General features: G+C 40.1%; 1 protein-coding gene across 6 annotated transcripts in view; it reads right to left on the bottom strand.

The window, feature by feature from the left end:
* The window catches only part of EPHA6 (EPH receptor A6), a 370,217-nt gene extending 349,759 nt beyond the window's left edge, over positions 1-20,458 (bottom strand). For all 6 annotated transcript variants that reach the window (XM_058018768.1, XM_058018770.1, XM_058018769.1 and 3 more), the window contains exon 1: positions 20,312-20,458. In XM_058018768.1, coding sequence (XP_057874751.1) covers positions 20,312-20,414 — 103 coding nt within the window. In that variant the 5' untranslated portion in view covers positions 20,415-20,458. The remainder of the gene's footprint in view (positions 1-20,311) is intronic.
* Positions 20,459-21,200: the final 742 nt, after the last annotated feature.

Below are 21,200 nucleotides of genomic sequence, written 5' to 3'. Positions count from 1 at the left end.
TTACTGTTTCCTACCACTTCCTGATAGATATAATTTGAGATCTTGTGGCTCTGAGAAAACAAGATTAAAACAAATAATAGCTCTTTTGGGGGGGAAAAAAAGCTACCACAGCTACTGCTCACCTTTTACATTCAATCTTTCTTCCTAGAACACATTCTTACCTATTTCTTAGGAAGTTCATTTTTTAAATTAAATGAAAATTTATCATATTACAGAGCCAATAAAAGGATCCTTTCCATATGCATGTTTTCCTCAGAGGAGAAGAAGAAGGCTGCTGTAACCCTACTGCTCCATCTCTCTCTGGAATGGAAACCAACATTCTCATACCCAATGCTTCTGTTTTACTGCACCCTTTTTTCATCCTTTCTTCCATTTTCACGTTAAAAATCAACATGAACCCCTTTATTCTCACGCTGTATCATTATTAGCATGGCAGACCCCTCAGTTACATCACTTACTCCTGTCTCTCTGAAAGCAGGATTTAGAAGCAGATTTTTTTTAACAATTGGCAAGCTCTAAGTTAACTTCAGGGTTTAAAGTTTCCAACCACAAACATATTTTAACAAGAACATATTTTTTCTCCCTTATCAATGCCACTTCATGGTAAAATAAGCAACTTCAATACTTTAAACATCTATGAAAATATCTGATATTAAATTACTGTAACTTACAATTTATAAATACCTAAGACAGAGTTATTTTCAATAAACATGAATCCTTTTGCATCCAAAAGAAATAACAATAAAATTCTGCATTCTTTTTCTTTCCATTATTTTAATCCCTGTCTATAACTCCAGAAAAGATATCAAAATGGGGAGAGAAATTCAAAAATTTATCAGTTAAAAGCACGTAATAACAGTCAATAAAAGACTGAGTCTTCCCCAGTAAGGTGGATTCCAAGTTTTATTTCACGAATACCAAATGAAGCCTTGGAAATCCACTTGATACATTCAGTGGCACCAAATGCATAGAGAAAAAATCTGTCAGTGCAGAAACACGTGACAATTTCTGCACTGAAATCTTTCTAGGATAACAGCTGCAATTCCAAATTGTATATGGCTAGTTCTTAACTACTTATTCTGCCACCCAGCAGGTTATTTTGCTCTAGGACAGCTGTAAACATTTCCTATTTTGAGGTCTCACATAGGCACTCGCTTCTCCCATGTGAGTCTTACTCATCAGCACAAGAAAAAAATAAAACTACTGAGATAAAAAGAAAGCATTCTCACATCCAAAATAAATGGGCTTACCTCAGAAAAAGATGAGGCCTCAAGTTTTCCTCAGGTAATTGTGGAATGGAAAATGAGTAGGTAATGTCCTGCCTCTCCTAGCCTGTAGCAGAGCTTTTTCCCCAAGAGCAGCCTCAAAGTGATCTCAAAGTGATTTTGTTGCTCAGTGCACTTTCAACGGGAAGGCAAGGCAGGAGAAGGCTGTGAAATGCTCAGCTCAGCCAGGAGGGAGAACTCCTAGTTTGCAATGCACCAGAGGGGCTGAGCTCTGCAATGTCAGCCCTGCAGGACAGGCAGGGAGCACAGAACCCAGGCAGGCAGAGGCAGATTGCTCTACTTTAATGTGCTCCTCACAAAGAATGAGATGGGGAAAAAGGAGTTTAGATACCAGGGAAACAATCTGTTCTTACCATTGACTCAGCTTTAAGGTACTTCTTTACAGCAGAGATTGCTGTTAAAATGGACTGAGATAAATTAATGCTGTTCCAGAAAACACCACCAGACCTGTATTATTTTTCTACGGTTTTGGTTTCACATGTGTAATACAAAAAGATCAAGAGCTAACTCTGATAAAAAGAGGCATCAGAAAATGATGATAGGAGCCCAGCTGCCCTAGTTCATAATTTTCATTCTGCCTTGAAAATACTAATTGATATTCAATTCACCATCATGTTCATGTCAACAGTAGATTACTGGGCAGCATTTCCTAAATGAACACGAATACCTGACAGTTTTGTCAGCCCTGTTTATTAACCTAAGTGTATCTTCATTAGGGAAATTAGAAACAACTGAAATTCAGACAAACATAGTTTTCCTTGCACTGGTAAATGACTTGTGTGTTGAAGCCAATTCTCTTAGGTCGGGACTAATGCTAAACTTAATATTCTTCACTTTGCTGTTAACCTGCATTCTTACAAGCAGTTTCTTTTATGTCTTTTACTGTAATACTTGTATTGGGTGGTGATAAAATGAACAAAATGGTAATGTCACAACATCCATAAGTGAAAAATAAAACCCCAACTTACCAAAGCTTTAGGGAAATTATAACTATACCTGTATGTAACAGTCAGCCAAACTAACATGAAGTTAATAACTCCATGGCTATTGCTCCTATACTGCATATTTTTCAGGAATTCCTCTTCAAGGGGGATAGAAACTTCCCTCTGCAGTTCATGGGCATAATCAAACCCACCTTAGGCACCCATTCCTCCTTACCATGTTTGGATCCAAAGACACAGCCTCTCTAATAGTAAAGAATGAAATGACATTGCAAAGGTTTGTTCCCTTTTCCTAATGCATACCTGGAAAGGTTGATACAGAAATACCTTCCAACCTCATAATCTGTCTCTTTTTAAAAGGAGCCAGAAGTGTGGAGTGTTCCACAGCAGTCCCTTGAGAGAAAGAAGTTTTAAAGAGAACATCTGATAATGTCACAAAGAGGGAATGAGAGGACAGATGGCCACTGCTTACTCAAGTAGTCACTTAATAACCACAATGAAAAATTAGCAGTTTGGTGACTCAGGGGAACAGAACAGACAAATCTTAGGACAGGAACAAAAGCTGCAGCAACTGAAGTTTGTGCTTGACTGGCAGCACAGCCCCATGAAGAGTTGTTTGAGAATCTCTGGCTCAAGCACTAAGACAAAGGTCCAGTCCAGGATTTTTGGCAGAGAGGGAGGTGTGTTCAGAGCTCCAGAGCTGCTTCAGACAGGCTGAGGGCAAGAACTGGGAGTCAGAAACCCTCACCTAGGCAAATCAGACATGGAAACAACAGTCAGGGAAGTTGCAGACATGATAGAGGAAGGAGATTTCTTCTGTACTGCACAGACCCACCAACTCACCCACCAAAGACTATTTACTATTTTCTCACCATCTTCTATTATTTCTGAAGTTCAGCCTAACTTTTTAACTCCAGCAACTAAATCCGAGGTTACCTACATCCAGTTCATATTTTTGCATCCTAAAAAATGAAATGGGGTCATCCTTATTTTGCAGGCAGAAAACTACAATGCAGAAAGCAAAGCAAACATCCAGCCCAGAATTGGCAGATCCTGACTTCTCTGATTTTCCCAGCCAACAGCAAAGTTCAGCTTGTCTCTTAGAGGTGGTGCAGAGGGTGAGAAAGCACAGCTGCTTCCAGTGCCCATCTGCTGCAGAGCTGTACTCTGAAGTACCACTCAGAATTCATCCACCAGACATCCAAATGGGCTTACAGAAGCGACAGGACATTTATTATTATCCACTCCAGACCTATGGCATTGCCACACAAACAGGATGAAGTTAGTATTTCCTACTGAAACAATAAGACATGCTCCCTGATCTCCCTACTGCCCCAGTGTCTTGGTTTGGGCTGGGATAGAGTTTCTTTTCTTCTTAGCACCTGGTGCAGGGCTTTGTTTTGGATTTAGTATGAGAATAATAAAGGTAACACAGCAATGTTTGGGTTGTTGCTGGGTAATGCTCACCCCAAGTTCAGGATTTTTCAGTGTCTCATGCTGTGCCAAGCTGGGAGGGAGCACGGCCAGGACAAGTGATCCAAACTGGCCAAAGGGATATTGCACACCCCAGAACACCATGATCAGTGTGTTACCTGAAGGGTGTTGGCTGTGAGGGGCTCATCAGTGCTTGGGAATGGGCTGGGAATTGGACAGTCAGAGATGAGCAAGTGCCTTGTGCATCACTTGCTTTCCTTAGGTTTTATCTCTCTTTTTACTTCCAACTGCTGTTGTTCTTCTTCATCACCATTATTACTATTATTATTATTATTATTATTACACGTTACTTTGTTTCGATTATTAAACCGTTCTTAACCAACAAGATTTTTACTTTTTTTTGGTGCTCCTCCCCATCCCACCTGAGGGACTGAGTAAGTGGCTGCCTTGTACTTGCAGTTTACCAACAATACCCAAGAAAGCAAGTGACATACAAAGGATAGAAGAGGACTATTAAGGATACATTTGTGGTTTTTTTCCTGCTGGGTAGAGGTAATGACTTTAGCTGTCAGTAGATAAGGAAAGTCATCAGTAGAGCCACAAGCTGTGGGCATATCAAAGCAGAAGCAGCCATGACTTTCAAGTGTGCAGAATGCTCTCAAGCAAATGGGTCAGTTTTTCTCCTTTGCTTCTTGAAGTGATATCTCACCTGTTTGATAGGTTATCTGCCTAGGAAGGGAAATATTTAATACACTTGGCCTTATGTAGTTGGAAAGTGACCATGACGTACAGAGAAGGACTTTAGCAGAAATTATACAGAAAAAACCTTCCAGGATAGAACATAAAGGCAACTCAGAAAATGAGGTTAACATTTGGCTATATTATGTTTTCTTTTATTTTAATGCAGAACCTCAAAAATATACCAAAATAAACACAACTCTTAGAATGCAGTTTTGTTACTTTCATGACAAATATTCCCAGACATATCTCCTAGTTTCGTGTTCATGATGTTAAAACATTTATCTCCTTTGATTAAACATCTACACGGCCAGTCAGTTTAATGTTTTTGAGCTTTGTAATTCTGTGTTTCACTTCGACAGCCTGTGCCTTCTTCCTCTAGCTCTTAATTTATAATTTATTGTGTCAAGCACCAAGTTTTCACAGCATGAACATTTTACAGGTGCTAGGTCAGGCTGTAAAGTACATACCAATAATCAGTGGCTTTAAAAATTCTTGGTCTCTTTCCATACAGTGGAGCATCAACATGAAGGCTCAACTGTTTTTATCAATTAATCAGGTTTGCAATACTTTTAACATTATTAACAAATAAATATACAGTATCTTGGCACTTGACAGGAAATAAGTCTATCTAACCAAAGATCAAATTACTCTAAAATATTGAACAGTATGGAGTACCCACCTCTACTATGCAGAGACTTTCAGCTTTGAATGATATGCTTTTAATACACATTCATGGAGATCTAAATTTCAAAGATAACTAAAGAGCATTAAACAGATCTGAGAATGCCATCATTCATGTAGTAAACTGTTGAGTAACTGGGGTCCTATTCCACAGTATATAGTTATCCTCCTTTTTCCTTTTGTACATGAAATAATCTAACTGGATAAAATGAACTATTTTTTCTGATTTCACGTCAAGAAGTGAAAGTAAAAAGACTGCTTTTCCATTTTTTTAAGGGTTCTTTTTCAGATTTTCTGCAGTGCAAGAGGTAATTTAGACAGGTACAGCACTGCATCAGTAGTCAAGTGCTGGAAAGGCAGCAGCTCCCTGGGACTTAGCTCAAAGCACCGCTTCAAAGGGCTACTTGAGACTTAAGTGCCTGTTACACAAGGCAGTGATGCAAGAGCAATGTCACTGAGGATGGCTGGAGCCCTGCCCAGGGACTCTGCAGGCAATGCCAAATATAGACTACACAGTAACACATGCACACTGCCAGTGAAGGAAACAGGAACCTTTATATTTCAATGATCACCGCAAAGAAAATGTTGGAATTAAAAAGTGCTCTACGACATTTTTCTTCAAAACTTCTTTTTTCCCCTCTTGTGCCTTTCTGCCTGAAATGTCTGAGCACAGAAAACATGAGAAAGCCAGAAACGGCCCCATGACTGTGGAGATGAGTTACTCTATTAAGGGGGAAAAAACCAGGCATTAATTTTTTAAAAAATATTCTTTTCTCCTATCTGAAGACTACAAGATGATGAAAATGCTCAGTTTGTCTGGGAAGGCTATCCAGCATATCACAGAATTACAGAATTCAGAGGGTGAGAGGGGCTCTCTACAGGTTATCTAGTCCAGCTGCATTGACAGGGACACCTTCCACTATCCCAGATTGCTGCAAACCCCATCCAGCCTGGCCATGGACGCTTCCATGGATGGGGCAGCCACAGCTCCCATGGACACTCTGTGCCAGTCTTTCAGGAATCTCTTCTTCATATCCAATCCAAATCTACCCTCTTTCAATTTAAACCAGAGAGGAAGAGAGATGTTATGCTGAAAAGCCAAAAAAACTTCACACCAGAAGGCAGAACTGGAGTTGAAGGAAAGCAGGGACTGGAGAATGCCACACAGTCAGGAGGGGTACTGAGAAGTGGTAACATATTTAGGGGTTGTACAGGAAGACAATGAACACTGACTGCCAAAAAGAAACATGATTATTCTTTGCACATCAGAAATGAGGCAGGAGTTGGAGAATGGATGCAGCTAACAGGTTTTGCACAGATTTGCTTCCATTCAAACAACCTGTCACCACAACTGCAGCTAGAATCCAAAATATATCATCAGCAACTGATTAGTATAAAATTCTGAATCGCTCTAAGTAACTGATCTGTGTAAAAATCTAAATCACTGTCTTTCAAAATGCAGCAATTTACCAGACACACTAAAAGTAAGACAACTGAAGCTGTCTTCACTTCTCATTTCAGACTGCATGGCAGAAGGCTGTCTGCAGCAAGCAAGGTTTCATTTTCAATAATGATAGAGCTGTTCTGGAGTGAACAACATCCTTGAGAGAGTTAGCATAGATTTAATTGAGACTCTTGGATCTATGAATAGTTTCAGGCCAAGCATTTTCTTACCTCATGTATGGGGTTGATTTTTTTGCCTACAAAAAGAATTACTGAGGTTTATGAGGAGTCAGATGGAGAAAATCAGAGTTAAAAGGAAATGTTTTATGGTTAAAACTAGGTATATGATTATATCTCTAGTTAAAAGAGCAACTATAAAGGGGGATAGCATTTAAAATTGAATATAAATTTATCACACAAAGTTCATGAATCCAGACTGATCCAAAGGCTCCTTTTTTACAACCACCATACCTGAGCAATGGCAAATACTTATTGCTCTCACTTTCCACCTGTTCAAAATCATTCTCAGCCTATGAATAGAATATTTTGTCATGGCAGGTTTCTCTACACTCTCCATAATGCAATCAATTATTGTTTAGTGCTGTTTCCCACCACCAATAATGAATGCCTTGATCAGAATCTCAGAGTGCTTTTTTGATTGCCCACAGTCCCTTCATTTCCAGCGCTCGCTCTCAATCAGATCAAGTGATTTAAATCTCATACTTAATTTAAAACAGATGAAGGGGGAATTTAAGATGTTTCATTTGTGTAAATACCAAATTTATAACAATGAATATTATCTTTTATATTGCTACACAGCTTAATTTATTTCATCTAAGAGCAATAAAACAGAGTAAGCACTGAGCAATCCTAATAGCCAAGCAGAATCAAATTATGGAAGAAAAAGCTGACATCTGAATTATAAAGCATTAAGGTAAAATTACAGCTAAATTTGAGGATAATTTCATTCAATGTACTTTCAGCAGTACTTCTTTCAGCATTAATTCAGAATTATATGAACCAAAAAGTGTTTTGAATCCATAAAAATTATTTATGTTTTCTTTTAAGAAGTAATGAAGTTACTGCTTGTGTGACAACACCATATTGGGAGTGAATATTTTAGCTTATCATATACATTTCATTGCATAAATGTCAGAAATAAGTCTGGGTTAGGAAACTAAAGCAAGTTGGTGAAGAGTTTTTAGCTGCTTTAAATGCAGAGTTAAAAATGTGAGCAAGTTTATAAAAGACATGGTTTTGAGACAAATAGGTTTACCTGTGAAATTTGTGGTGCAATTACTCAAAAATAAGTCATGAGACTGATATTATTTGTTATTTAGGTAATTTCCTTGTCCAGGAAAGGCTTGGTCTAATGGGGTTTTTTTTCCATGGAACAGTTGGGAGGCACTGGCAACTCAACTAAAGGCTGAAATGCTATGGGGGGGGGGAGGCTATGGGAAGGAAAGAGTAATAATTTTCTGGGACAATAAGGAAAGAAGGAAGGACATTAAATATAAATTATCAGACAATCCAAAGGGAGTCAATCAGAATTCTTTCCATGAAATGGGAATCTAGAAGCAGCCAGAGAAAATAAGACATCTGCATATTAATTGCTGACAAGCCAACGAAGGATCGATCCAACAACATTGAATGAAAGAGACAAAAATCCCAGAAACTGTCCAATATTCAGAATTATAAAAATACTGCTATTGCACAAAGTACCAGAGAAATCCCACCACCAAAGCTGTATGTGGTTCTAGCCACCTCATTTTTTTAAGAAATAGTGAATTAAGCAGGTTGAAGAATAAGCACAGGCAACTGTAACTGTCACAGAGATCAGAAATCTCTTGAGTGAAAGAGGAAAACCACTCACCAAAGCTCAAAAGAAGAGATGTGACTTCTCCTACAACAGTGAGCAGGATAAAAAATGAGAATGGAAAGGTGTTCTTGAATTTTGAGACAAAGCCAGCACAGGCATAAACAAATAAGCACCACTCACTAATAAATGCAGCTCACAAATGCATTTGAATTTCACATCACTGAAGTTCAGAACAGGAACAATGAGGGAACATGGATTAACTAGACTGAAGATGAAAATTAATAATTTTATACAGCATCACTGGAGGCATTTGATTGTGGTAACAAAGCTCTTTCCCAATCCTGTGTTACAGAGCCCCTCAATGCAGTGTAAATAATCTTGGCAGATATAACTATAATGCAAATGCAATTCTTTCTCTCAAGAACAATTAAAAAAGGCTTTCAATGCCAGTAATGTTTCAGTGACCTATTTTCCTCACCTGTATTGGAAATGAAGCCACCTCCTGAATGACAAACTGACCCTTCCACTGCTAATTTCATTTCCTATTGGAAGCCAAGGGTCACCTCTCCCTCCAACCCATTTGCTTTTGGCTCACAGTAAAAAGAACTTTAAAAATAACTGAACCCTTTTCACAGAATTTCAATACAGATCTCTCCAAACTACTGCATTTATCTTCAACATAAGTGTCCAAAGGGCATAATCCACATTATGGACTAATAGCCTGTAAAACTGCATTTTATGAACTGTAGCAGTTTTCAGCAATAAAAATAGAATCAATGGACTCAAGTTGATAACATTTCTTTCCTACCCAACACTGGAATTAATTTAATTTTTTAATATTTTTTAAATTATGTACATTTTTAAAAGCACTTGAACCTGTTTGGAGTCTACAAATCTCTATGCTTACAGCTATAGATTACATATTGTTATATAATTTTTTTTTACCAGACTAGACTCAACATTTTGTAAATTACAATATTCACATAAGAAAGTCAGGAAAATTAGATTATCTTTTATCTTCTTTTCCTTCTTTCTATTTTCTTTCCCTCCTCTCCCTTATGAGAAATGTACTGCTCCATCTCACCATCTGAATAAAGGATGGCTCACTGCTATTTTAGCTTTAGTCATAAAAATTCATTACTTTAGTGTAATGAAAATCATACTGATGTGCCTCACAACTGCGTAAATGTTCTGCTCAAAGAACACAACCTTTGTGAAGCTCACCAAAAATAATTTACCTTTATTCATAAAGCATGTCATGGCAAGACTATTTCTTCATTTGTTTTCAGAGTTTGCTCTTAGTTTAAACCAAATCAAAAAACTTCTAACATATGTCCCAGGCAATAAATGCCCCAAAACCCAAATATTGCAAGTAATTTTTTTTTGTCCACATTGAATAACTGTGAAGTCAGTGTGAGCTACTACCTGGCAGCTCAAATAACCAGGTAATTTGGATGATGCATTCACTGAATTCAGTGCAATCACATCCCATCTGGAGATAAGAACACCAGATATCACAAAAAGAATCACTTGGGCCAGAGAGAGACTCAAGAACACAAAATCACAGTTAAAGGCAAAATAAATGACTGCAAAAGACTGAGCAGTTCTTCAATTCCTCTTTCCACAGACTGAACATCAACTCATTAACTTTCTCCTTTCCTACAGTCACCATAAAAAAGAAGACCCTTAACTAAGCAATGCTTAACTGAAGGGTATTATTTTATATAAACCAAACACTGCATCTTTGAACTACAGTGGTACCCCTGATTTTATTTACACAGCTGAGTGCAGTTCCAGATGATTCACTTCAGCCATCCTTGTTTGCAAATGGACATACAGTAAATTATCTTTGTGCAGGGAAAATGGCTAATAGGGGATTTTTTTCATTAATTCATTCATTCATTTATTCCTACTTCTGAAATTTCAGGTGAATTACTGGAACTGATTTAAAGGGTGAGTCCCTTACAAAAATGAAGTCATTTGATTCCTCCAACACTGACACATGTAATTACTACCCACACTGAGGGGTGGTAAGGAAAGCTGTAGGGAACACTAATATAGATTATCTGCTAATGGAGCACATTGAAAACTCCTGTTTTGAGTTATGTGTACAAGTGAAGAAGATACTTAGACCAAATATCTTCACAGGGTTTTAAAAATTACATTTTTATCAAAAGGTCACATTTCACATTTACTCAAATAACATGGAAATAATACTCACAGCTTGGGAGAGAAAACAAAGACCAGGCCAAGATTTCTGTCAATGCAACCACACCATGACTTAGTGATTTTATCAAAGCTCGGAAGCTGTGGGGATGCACTCATCTAAACACTTAAGCAATTCAGAATTTCATAGAAAAAGAATTAAACAATTTCTATTTCACATAAACTAGATTATAAAGCATCCAGCCCTCTAGGCTGAAACCTGAACAATCAGATGAGCTGTATGGTAATTTATCCATTAACCTTTACAATGTGTGTCCCATGATCCACCTGAACCACAAATGGAGAGACAAATGCAAATCAAGGTGATCACTGTCTGTTGGCACTACATTTAACATAATCTATGTGCAGTTCTAAATGTCAACATCTAATCAAGCCTAATCTATTACTGATCATCTTTTTTGTTTTCAAAATATTCATCTACGACACAAATTTCCATCAGCTTTTATTTCTTCAGGCACATCTCTCAAGTATAAAATGCATCTGTCAGATAAGAGCTATTGAAAATAATTTCCTAATTTACTTTAAAGCAATGGAAACCTACTAATGATAAGGCCTCAGGGCATTACTTACAATCCAAACTACTCACTATAAAATTTGTAAGGAAAATTATTAGCGGTAAAGTGAATAGGATGAGCATTAGTGGAACTTTTAATGTACTCAGTGATGCTGAAGGGATGCCAGGAGAAAGCAACAGAGCAGCAAACTCCCTGCAAGTGGGACCTCCATTGGCCTCCTCTATGGTTTTGTCTCTTGTTAATTAACTTCCAACAGAGTTTTTTGCCTTCTAAATATGGAGTTTAAAGATGGAGCATGCAAGTTTCAAAATTCCTTTGCTGCTTAATGTAAACTACATGTAAGGTGAAGTTCTTCATTCTCATCTAATGCTGACACCCTGGAAGATGGCAGCTCTCTTCCCTTAAGTAATTCAGGTGATTTAGTAGAGGATTGCATTGTCAGTCTAAATAAAGCATCCTATGTGAATGATATGTGAAGAGGCAGAGAAAAAAATGAACCTTTCAAAATACAGAATTTCTAGGAGGAAAGTTTGTATTACCTACAATGGGATTATCAACTCCCACACCCAAAAGTGGAGACAAGGCAGAGCTGAAATAGTCCCTGTGGCTCAGTCTCCATAAAGAGAGCTGGTTCCCATGACACAGGGAGCCAAACAGCTCCCAGGGCCAGCTGGCCAAGGCTCCTGCTGGAGGTTCCCTCAGGAAGGCTTTAAGAGACCAGGTACACAAAATGGCAAGAAGGTTTCAGGTCTTTAATTTGTGTTTGTGCTACAAACCTACTTCATCTGCAGTCAGCATTTTGAGAAACTGAATTTTGGAATATCACAGATTTTTAAAACAGGAAGACAGTGTTCCTAGCACAGAACAACTTAGTTACAGACACCAAGAAAAATAAGTTTCACTGAAGACTACACTGAAAGCCAAGGTGCTGTATCTACCTGTGCCACCTACATCTGAGCACAACAAAAACTAATTCTTTGGGATTTGCACTGGGTGTCATAGACTGGTCCCCTGAACTAAAAACTTCGGCCTTCAACTCTTCTACTCAGATCATTGCTATACAGACACAAAGGCTTTCGCAAAAGAATAGCAGTTTTGAAGAGATCCAATACTGGAAAAAGAGCTCTGCATGCAGCCTAAAGTTTGCACAAAGCCTTGGATTAAACAACAGTGGCAAAAAATGCTGGATGCCTTCCAACCACCAGCATTCATCTTTCTACGCTAGATGAGATGCCCTTTAGATAAGCAGTGGAAAGTGGAGTATGTAATACCACTATATTTATTTACATCAAGAGCAACCACGGAAATGACAGGGAATAACATCTGATTTCCAGGTTGCCTTTTGTAATCCCAAATTTCTTCAGATTCAGCTTTTATTTGATACCTATCTCCAGTAGACCATTTTTCCTCTGTGTACTGCACCCAGTCACTCCTCTTTCTTTGACAACATCACCATTTAAAAAAGGCAAATTCTTACCCTTACCTTGAAATGTGTCTTGATATTAAGAGAATTTGCTTAACTCTTTCTGAAATTCTGTGTCTGGAAATCCGTAACCTAGTGACTTTTTTCCACAGACCAAAATCACAGGGTAAGCATTTCTACAGCTGTCTCAACAGCAACAGAGTTTGGGTTCCCATCGTATCTGATGGAGGCTGAGAGAGACTTTGGCTGAGAAGCTCTTGTGTGCCACAGCTCTCATAACATTTCCCCATTCCTAAATGCTAACAGTATCCATGTTTACCTAAATTAAATGGTCCTCTAAAAAATTAAGTCAGCTAAACTAAATTATTAAATCTAAAATAAGCCTCTAAGTGGGTGTTTCTACTGTATCATTGTGGTGTGGAAGCGTTTAGCAACTTCTGCAACACAAACAAAAGCAATCTACCAGAGAAAAAGGTTTTACATTTCCCTTGCTTTCCTTTTCAAAGGTCTTCAGCAGCCACACACAACTGAGAGTAAAAGACTGTGCAATTTTGTATGGTCCCACTTTGTTCAGCAGAAAGTGCTGAATTCAAACCACAATTTGAAATTTGAATCCTTTGTCCAAATGCTTTCCATGCAATCAATTTCCAGCCACAAATACTGGAAGCACTACAGAAGAAAATTACTAGGTTCCCTTTGATTTTAATATGTCCTAAATATATTTGAAGAATTCTAAATTTTAGCAAAATTTTTTTCCTATAAAATTTTATTTTAGAACAGCAAGCGAAACCCACTGAGAAAATTAGCCAGGGGACATTTTCAGAAAGAATGTCACTTTTACCCAGATTAAAATGCTAGTGCATTATCTTATGGAATGCTTTCTAATTTGTTCTTTTATTCCTTTATTTTAAGCAAGAAGCAACCGGCAGTCAGAGAATACAAATTACAGCAGCAAGTGCACTCTTAACCAAGGGTCCCCAGCCAAAACAAATCACTCATTACATGCATCAATGATACTGTTTGCTGTATGTGACTTTTCCCCTTTTGTTCTAGGTGCAGAAGCCATTAAGTGGATTGAGGCAGTGGAGCTCCCAGCAAATTCACCTTTTAACTGTGTTCTCATTGTGTGTGTGTGTGTGTGCACCTCCTCGGGGGGTTGTTACACACGGTGCTGCTGCCCACCTTTCCTCCTGCACCGAGGTGACACAGCACTGCTTCACTCTAAACCCTGTGCAAAGTCAGAAACTTGTTGGCACCAAGGAAAGCTGTGCTATCAGTGCAGTTCCACACCCACAGTTTAAAATGTTCCCTCTGGACTGCCGTGTTTATGTCACTGCTTCTCACCCAAGCACTGCTCGTGCTGTCCCACCTCCCCTCATGAACGGGATGCTGCTCCTCTTGGAGAATGTCAGCAAGCACCAGACACCTTCAAAGAGTGTCTGCCACTCAGTCAACTGACAGCAAACAGAACCATCTCTCAGGAGGGAAAAAAAAATCTGTCAGCTTCTCAGAAATCCACCTAAACACAAACCAGGAATTTCTATTTAGAGACAAAATACATTTTAAACTCTCCGACTGTTCTACAGAAAGGAAATTTTATTTTCAAGATAATCTCCTCATGAATAAATGCTTTTGAATTTTAAGGACCTGACCCTACTAGACTGTCAAAAGAAATGTCAATAATATTGCAGCATTTTTTTTAATCTAGTCTTGTTTTAAAGATCAAAATACCCCTAACTGTCTTTAAAAACATTGATGCTTTATGTAGAAAGGGAACAGATCCATAAAAGAAAGTAATAGTAGCTGCTGGTTTGAAGGTGGAGGAGTACTATGACCTACTGTAAAACAATTCTTTAAAGAGCAGTAAACTGTATGTACAGTATCATAAACCAGAGGGGGAGAAATATCCATGCATTGTTTAGGCAGAGGTTTTTTTATTATCTATAAAATTATCTACAGCCTCGTTAAAATACTTTCATTTGTTAAAATTAGCAAATCTCTAATTATTAATTATCAAGGTATTCAGCACCTTTTTTTTTTCTTTAACAGGATGACAGAATTTAGTCCAAACACAAGTATCAATAAGTGAGAGAAATGCTGACTTCAAGAAGTATTATGCTGTATGAGTGAGACAAATCAGCTGACTACAAAAATCTTTAGGAGGTTTTGGTTTGGGTTTTGTTGAGACAATTTTGTGTTTTGTTTTGGTTTGGCTTTTTGGGTTTTTTAATACAATGGATTAGCCAGCTTCAAATATAGAACATGCAGTTTCGTTAAAGACAAGATTTGTCTCTAAGCTTTGCTCTGTACATTAAAATTAGTACTGAGGTCGCAAATGGCTGCCGGATTAACTGAAGTGACTTCTCCTTAATGATTATTTGGAACTGACTGGTTCTTAGATGTGGGAATGATCAACAGCTGAGCTACACAAAAGATGTTCAAATATTGATAATGAAAGCATCCTTGGAACTAAAACAAGGATAGATGGAATGAGTCTTAGGAAGACTGAGAGGATTATGAGAAGCAAACAAGCTAATTTCACTGTTTAATCATTTTTGTATGGTTCGGAAAGAAATACTGCAAAAAAAATGTGTTTTTATCATGTGAGAGACATCTTTTCAGCAGTAATTCTCAGTTCTAACACCTTATCATAAAGACTGACATATCATTTACAAGTTAAAAATCAGCTTCTGAAGGCAAATTGTTCACAACAGATAGTTTTTTGTTGACCTCTCCTGCATTATAACATGGCTTCTGGAGATCAGGATAGATTATGGACAAATAATTCATCCACTTTTTCATTCTCTCAGTCACAGAGTTCAGCATGTTAAGGGGCATATCAAACACGAGGCCAGCCTCCTCTTTGTGTCATTGTCATGTTGGGGAAATCCAAGGATCCTAATGAAACATTCCAGCTAACACACACAGCTGGAATAGGAATAGATCCTAACCCAGATATGCTATATTGGGATCTAAGAAAAATGAAATCCTTCTCGTATTGTACACATGCATAATTTTCTCAATATCCCTAATCAGTTAAATGAGGTTTTTAAACATTAGACTTCTCATGGAAAAAAAAAAAGTCAACAAAATGGATATTGACTTCCTCTGTAACTTACTGACAAACAACTTGCTGAACTTTCTGACTTTTCTAAAATTCTCAAGTGAAAATTTTAACATCAGATACCCTAAACAAACCCTCAAGCAGAGTTAAGATCTAAAAGTATCTATCTGGAAAGACAGAGGAGATTTTAAGAATAAAACCTCAATTTCCTATATGCTTTTTCCTCGGTAAACTTTTTGACCTCTCAGAGAAAATGATGTCTGACCAGAGTTAAATTGGTAAACTTCAGGAAATACTTAATTTCCTCTGTGGTGTTGCCACTCCTGCAAATCACATGAAAACTACTGCACTGATTTGGTTTTAAACTGCATCTGCTTAAGCTATGCATTTCTTAATATTTAGTATTTTCATCCCAATCATTCTCATTTGTCAAAAACAAAAAAAAATTAACAAAATATCCAGACAGCCCTCAGTACTGCCAAATACAACAGCAGGAATATATCCTGAACCATTAATTGCAAATCTGTTCATTTCATGGCATACAAATGGAGGCTCTTGGATAACAAGTAATTTCATGCATATCTACAACTGCAGAGGTTCCCAGGCCCTCATGAGCACACAAGTCCATATGGATGTGGGATTTTACACATGGCTAAAAATATTGTTAAAAGTTTCTTAAAAACTTGAAACTAAAATATGATTTTGCTCATGATTTTATCTACATGCTGAAAAGCATGTAGATAAAAGTGACACACATTTACTGCAATGTTTATTTAACTTTCTCATTTTGTTTATTTAACTTTCTCATGTTTCTGTAATGATGTAAATGCTTATTAAAACATGAAGTGGACAACTGAACATCAGAATTCCCCAGGACTAGCACAAAACAAACAGCAGCACAGCCTTTCCACAGTACTTTAAGTCCTCAAAGTAAGATATATCTCCTAGCAGTAAAACATCAGCTTCATTCAGAGAGAATTTCAGTCTCTCCACACTTAGTTCTTGGTCTCCTTATTGCAACAGAAAAAATATCTGAATTCTGTATTCAGAAAGAGTGTCTAGATTGCACTTATGTAAAAATAATATGGGAATGAAAATGAGCCAACTTCTTTGAACTGATGAATACCTCAAGGTCATTAGTAATCTACCTGATATTTTACTAGCAGAATCAAAAAGCTTTATTATCTACTTTGAGCCACCCAATTTACATCAAGTGTAATCATTGTGAAAATAAAGGCTGTATGAATTTCAGAACTGACATTTGACAATATTTCTTACCTCAACTTCTTTTTTCTAAGAGTAGAAAAATGCATGCAGGTGCCTTTTAGAGGTATGAATAAAAAGGCCACGCTTGCATAACCTGACAAGTAATGATACCTGGAAACTGAAAAAGCAGCAGCTCTTTTACACCTCACTGAAAGACATGACTCATTATAAACTCTGCAAGTTCTACAGTTGGCTTCAGGAATTAATTGTCTGGTGATACATAATGGCAGATACAACCTGAAAGGAGCCAGGGTACCGAAACTCTTTCTGGTTGACATATACATAGAAACAAATATTGTTTCTGATTTTTCTATAAGTAGAAACATGTATGAGTGCACGCTTAGCCCAGGAAACTGTTGAGCCATTTCCTGGTGTGACCTTTACCTTTAAAGCTCCCACAAGTTCTGCACAAGGAGCTGCACAGGTAAGATGCCATCATCTGTAATTTTAGGTCTGACAGCAATTGCCCAATTCATGGTGCTGTGGCAAGCAAAGAACAAAGCTGCACCACAGCACGCTGAAACCTTGCACAGCAGCCTGTTCATTCTGCAAGTGAGGGACAACCACTGAAAATCTGCATGAACGTGCAAGCACTCAACCTCCACCATTCACTGAGCCCTCTGCTCCAAGCAGCTCTGCCACACACTGCAGTGCTTACTCCTCCCAGGCAATTCCAAACCCTATAGGGTTTTTCTGAGCAGTAAAAATTAGCCCTTGGCGTGGTCATAATATGTTTTAGAACTGACCATTCCATGAAGAAAAATGAGCAAGCTTACTTCCCTGCCAATAGTATGGTTTGTGCCTGCCTTGCTACAAATTCTCTAAGACACCGCACATTGATTTACTGGGTGAAGAATGACAACCTAAGAGCCTTACAGCTATATAAAAAAAAATATTTCTCTCTTTCTGTTTGACAAGACCAAAAAAGATTAATCCCAACATAGTTATAATAACAATTTATAAGACCAGAGTATATTATTTTTCTGGAAACCCCTCTTTAATAACAGGACACAAACCTTTAAGAATGAAGTGGAAGGGCTGTCTGTTTACCAAGTCAGATTAATAAACCTATTCCCTTTCCACCCTTTTCAGCCAAACCATCAAGAGACAAAACAAGACATTCCTTTGCAATTTACTGTTAATGCTGGTATGTTTCTACACACAAAATAGATGATGAAATATACCAGATTGCAAAGTTGATATATCATCCTAATAATTATTAGTGACAATCCAACAGCAATTCTTGCAAAGATGTTTTCAAGACATGCATGCTGAAAATATCACTTCAGGAAAATTTAAATGAAGTTATGTTTCCTCACAAGATCTTAAAAAATTCTTTGCCACTGGGATTCCAAGTACTGGTAACTGGCATTTTAACCTTCCACATTTAAGTGTTTACACAACAGGCAGCTTTTCTATTGCAGCAATTTCCTTTCCTTCAATTCCTGGATTTAGAGAAAGTTATCATTAAAAGCAGACTCTTTTTGCTAGCATTTTATTAACAGGGTGTGGGGGTGTGTATGAAAGCACCTGCATTAATTCAGTCCATTTTCAGTTCACTTGGGGTTTTTTGAGTTATAATTATTTGATTTCTATGGTGATATGGCAGTGCCAAGGGTAAGAGGCTACTCGTTTCACTAAAGTTTGGAAGCAACGTGCAGAAAAAGAAGTTCCTCAGAAGTTAGGAAATTCACCAGTACTCTCTGCAGCCAACACCAAAACACCTGGACTTGTCAGGAAAAGTTACATCAACATCAAGAAACCACTTCATCCCTGACAGACTTTTGGAAACTGTCTTCCCCATCCTTTAAAAACACCATTAAAACACTTTTAAAACACTATTTAAACACTACTAATCTAATGCCAGAATACCAAATACTGGTTTAGAAACCTAAACTGAGTTGCATTAATTGATAAAACTCTTTGCCTTCGATGCTTTTATGCTACCTTAGCTATCCTACAACAGCAAGAATATATATTTTTTTAAATTTTATGCATGTGTGGTGTTAGGCCTTGTGATAATGCAGCAGACATTAGCATTCACTAATGCCTGGGACATCAAAGGAAATCTGGGTTGTGCCACTGTGAGAGTCTGATGTCTTCCAAGACATAGAAAGAGCAAAAACCAGCCTTGATATGATTGTAGGCTCTACAATTACCAACTGGAATTATTCATCACATTTAGCATGGGAGAGGTAAAGGAATCATACCAACTTGGAATGTCCTTGCCATAACTCATCCTGATGGCACAGGGGCTTTGTGGCCATGCTACAGTTTTTTCCTGCTTTCCAGAGATCTTATTCTCTGATTTTACTGTTACTGAGGTCGATACAAAGAGCACTGAAAACAGACTGCAGAACAAAACTGAAAATACATGGACTGTATACTCGATAGTACTCCACGCCTAAACCCAGTTTGTTTTCTTTCATTGTTACTTTCCACCATTGTCAATTTCAAAGCTCCTTTCAACATAGCAGGTAAAGCAATTTCTGTCAGCAGCAACACTTAGAGCTACCCTTCAGTTCCTGTAGTTTCAGTCACATCACACTAAAACCTCAAAAAAGCCAAATTGTGCAAAAATAATGTTAAAGGTACCGAAGCCACTCATACTGTGGGAATAGATGCATCCTCTGCAACTGAAATAGACAGATGTACATAAAACAAGCAGTTCAGGAAATTCTGTGCTCTATCCAGATGCTTGATAACATGAAACATGATGTTTCATAATCAGGTCTGGGCTCTTTTTTTTTAGTTCTTCCTAACAAAATACTGTATCCTCTGGGCGTGCTATGCATTTTTATTCCTATTAACAGGATGCTTCCCTTCTTAATCCAGAGGTAATTTTCTAAAACGCACATCTTACAACCCGAAGAATTAAAATACCGTCTTCGGTGCGACCTGATGAGCATGCACCTGTTACAAAGCTTTTAAATGGTGGGTGTTTTTCAGACAATCAGCGCGGAGTATGCAGAAATAAGTGTTAAGGGCAGTCAGGCACCTTTGAACAGTTCGCTCACCAGCAGCATTTCCCCCCAAGGCGCGATGAGCCCTCTCAAACCCATTCTACAGGATCTGCGTTCCGCAGGACCGAAGCAAACCTTAAACCCACACTTCAAATAAAACGATGCTAGCGCTCCACCTCGCCGTGAGGCAACTTTCGCTTCCCTGCTCTCACTCGCACACCCCGGCGGCCGAGGGTGCCCGGGGCACAGCGCAGAGCTCCCGGCAGCCGCGGAGTTATCCCGGCGGGTCCCGGCAGCGCAGCCCCGCTGCTCCTCCGGCGGCAAACCCCCAACTTTGGGGCGGCAGGAAGGGCTGGCCGCCGGGAGGCGCCCGGTCCCGCTTCCCCGTGGCCCCGCATCCCCGGTCGCAGGTGCGGACCCCTCCCTCCATCCATGCCCTCACGGCCCTCGCCCGCCGGAAAGTTGCGGGCAGCCCGGCCCGCAGCGCACCCGCGGCCGCCCTCACTCACCGTGGTTGCTGGCGACGTGCCCGGCGGCGGCGGGGCGCGCTGTCAGCAGGGGGAGGAGGAGGCCGACTCTCCAGAGCAGTGCCCTCGCCTCACTACACCCCATGGCTGGTGCCCGCCGAGCGCCCCGCGACCTCGGCCCGCCGAGGCTGCCCGTGCTCCCTCAGGCCGCCGGGGTCCGCCGCCGCCCCGCCGGGCTGCGCTGCCGGCACTGCCGCCCGGGGCTGCGCGGGCCGGGCCGGGCGCATCCACCGCCGGGCTCCCGGGGCAGGCGGCAGCACGGAGGGCGCCGGGACCCCCGCTGCAGCCCTGCCGCGAGGGGCGGCGGCGCTGGGCACCGGGAGAGCTCCGGCAACTTCCAGGCGGTGGCGGCCGGAGGGTGGGGGTCGCGCCCCGCTCCCTCCGCCGGCTCGGGCCGGTGGCACCTTCAGCCCCGCAGGAGCGCCCCTGGCAGCCTCAGCAGCCTCCGGCGCGGCAGCAGCCTCCTCCCCCGGCCGCGCCTCACGGTGCCCCGCATCCCCGGCCGGAGGCAGCGCTGAGGGGCTTCAGGTTCCCCAGGTGGAGCGCGACGAGGGCGACAAGGGTCGGCGACTCCTCCTCACGCTCCCCAGTGCATCAAGGAAACTTGCGGGGCGGCATCCCCGACCCTCCGCCGCCGTGCCCGGCTCTGCCGCTCGCCCCTCTCAGTCAGTCTCTGTCTCTCCCCCTCTGCCGCGGAGCAATCAGAAACCGGGCGGCTCTGGTGTGATGCTCGCTGCTCCCTCCTGATTTGCGTGCCGCGCTGCCGGCTGCAGTTTTTTGGTGCCGCCGGTCCCCTGCCGCCCGCGGAGCGCTCGCTCGCCCCCTCCTCCGGCGCGGCCGCGGGGCCGCCCCGCTGCGCGCAGCCCGGCGG

This window comes from Melospiza georgiana, chromosome 2, assembly GCF_028018845.1.
Source record: "Melospiza georgiana isolate bMelGeo1 chromosome 2, bMelGeo1.pri, whole genome shotgun sequence".
Classification (NCBI taxonomy): Eukaryota; Metazoa; Chordata; class Aves; order Passeriformes; family Passerellidae; genus Melospiza; species Melospiza georgiana.
The sequence above is the reverse complement of the archived record's forward strand: the minus strand, read 5'-3'. Positions and strand labels throughout refer to the sequence as shown.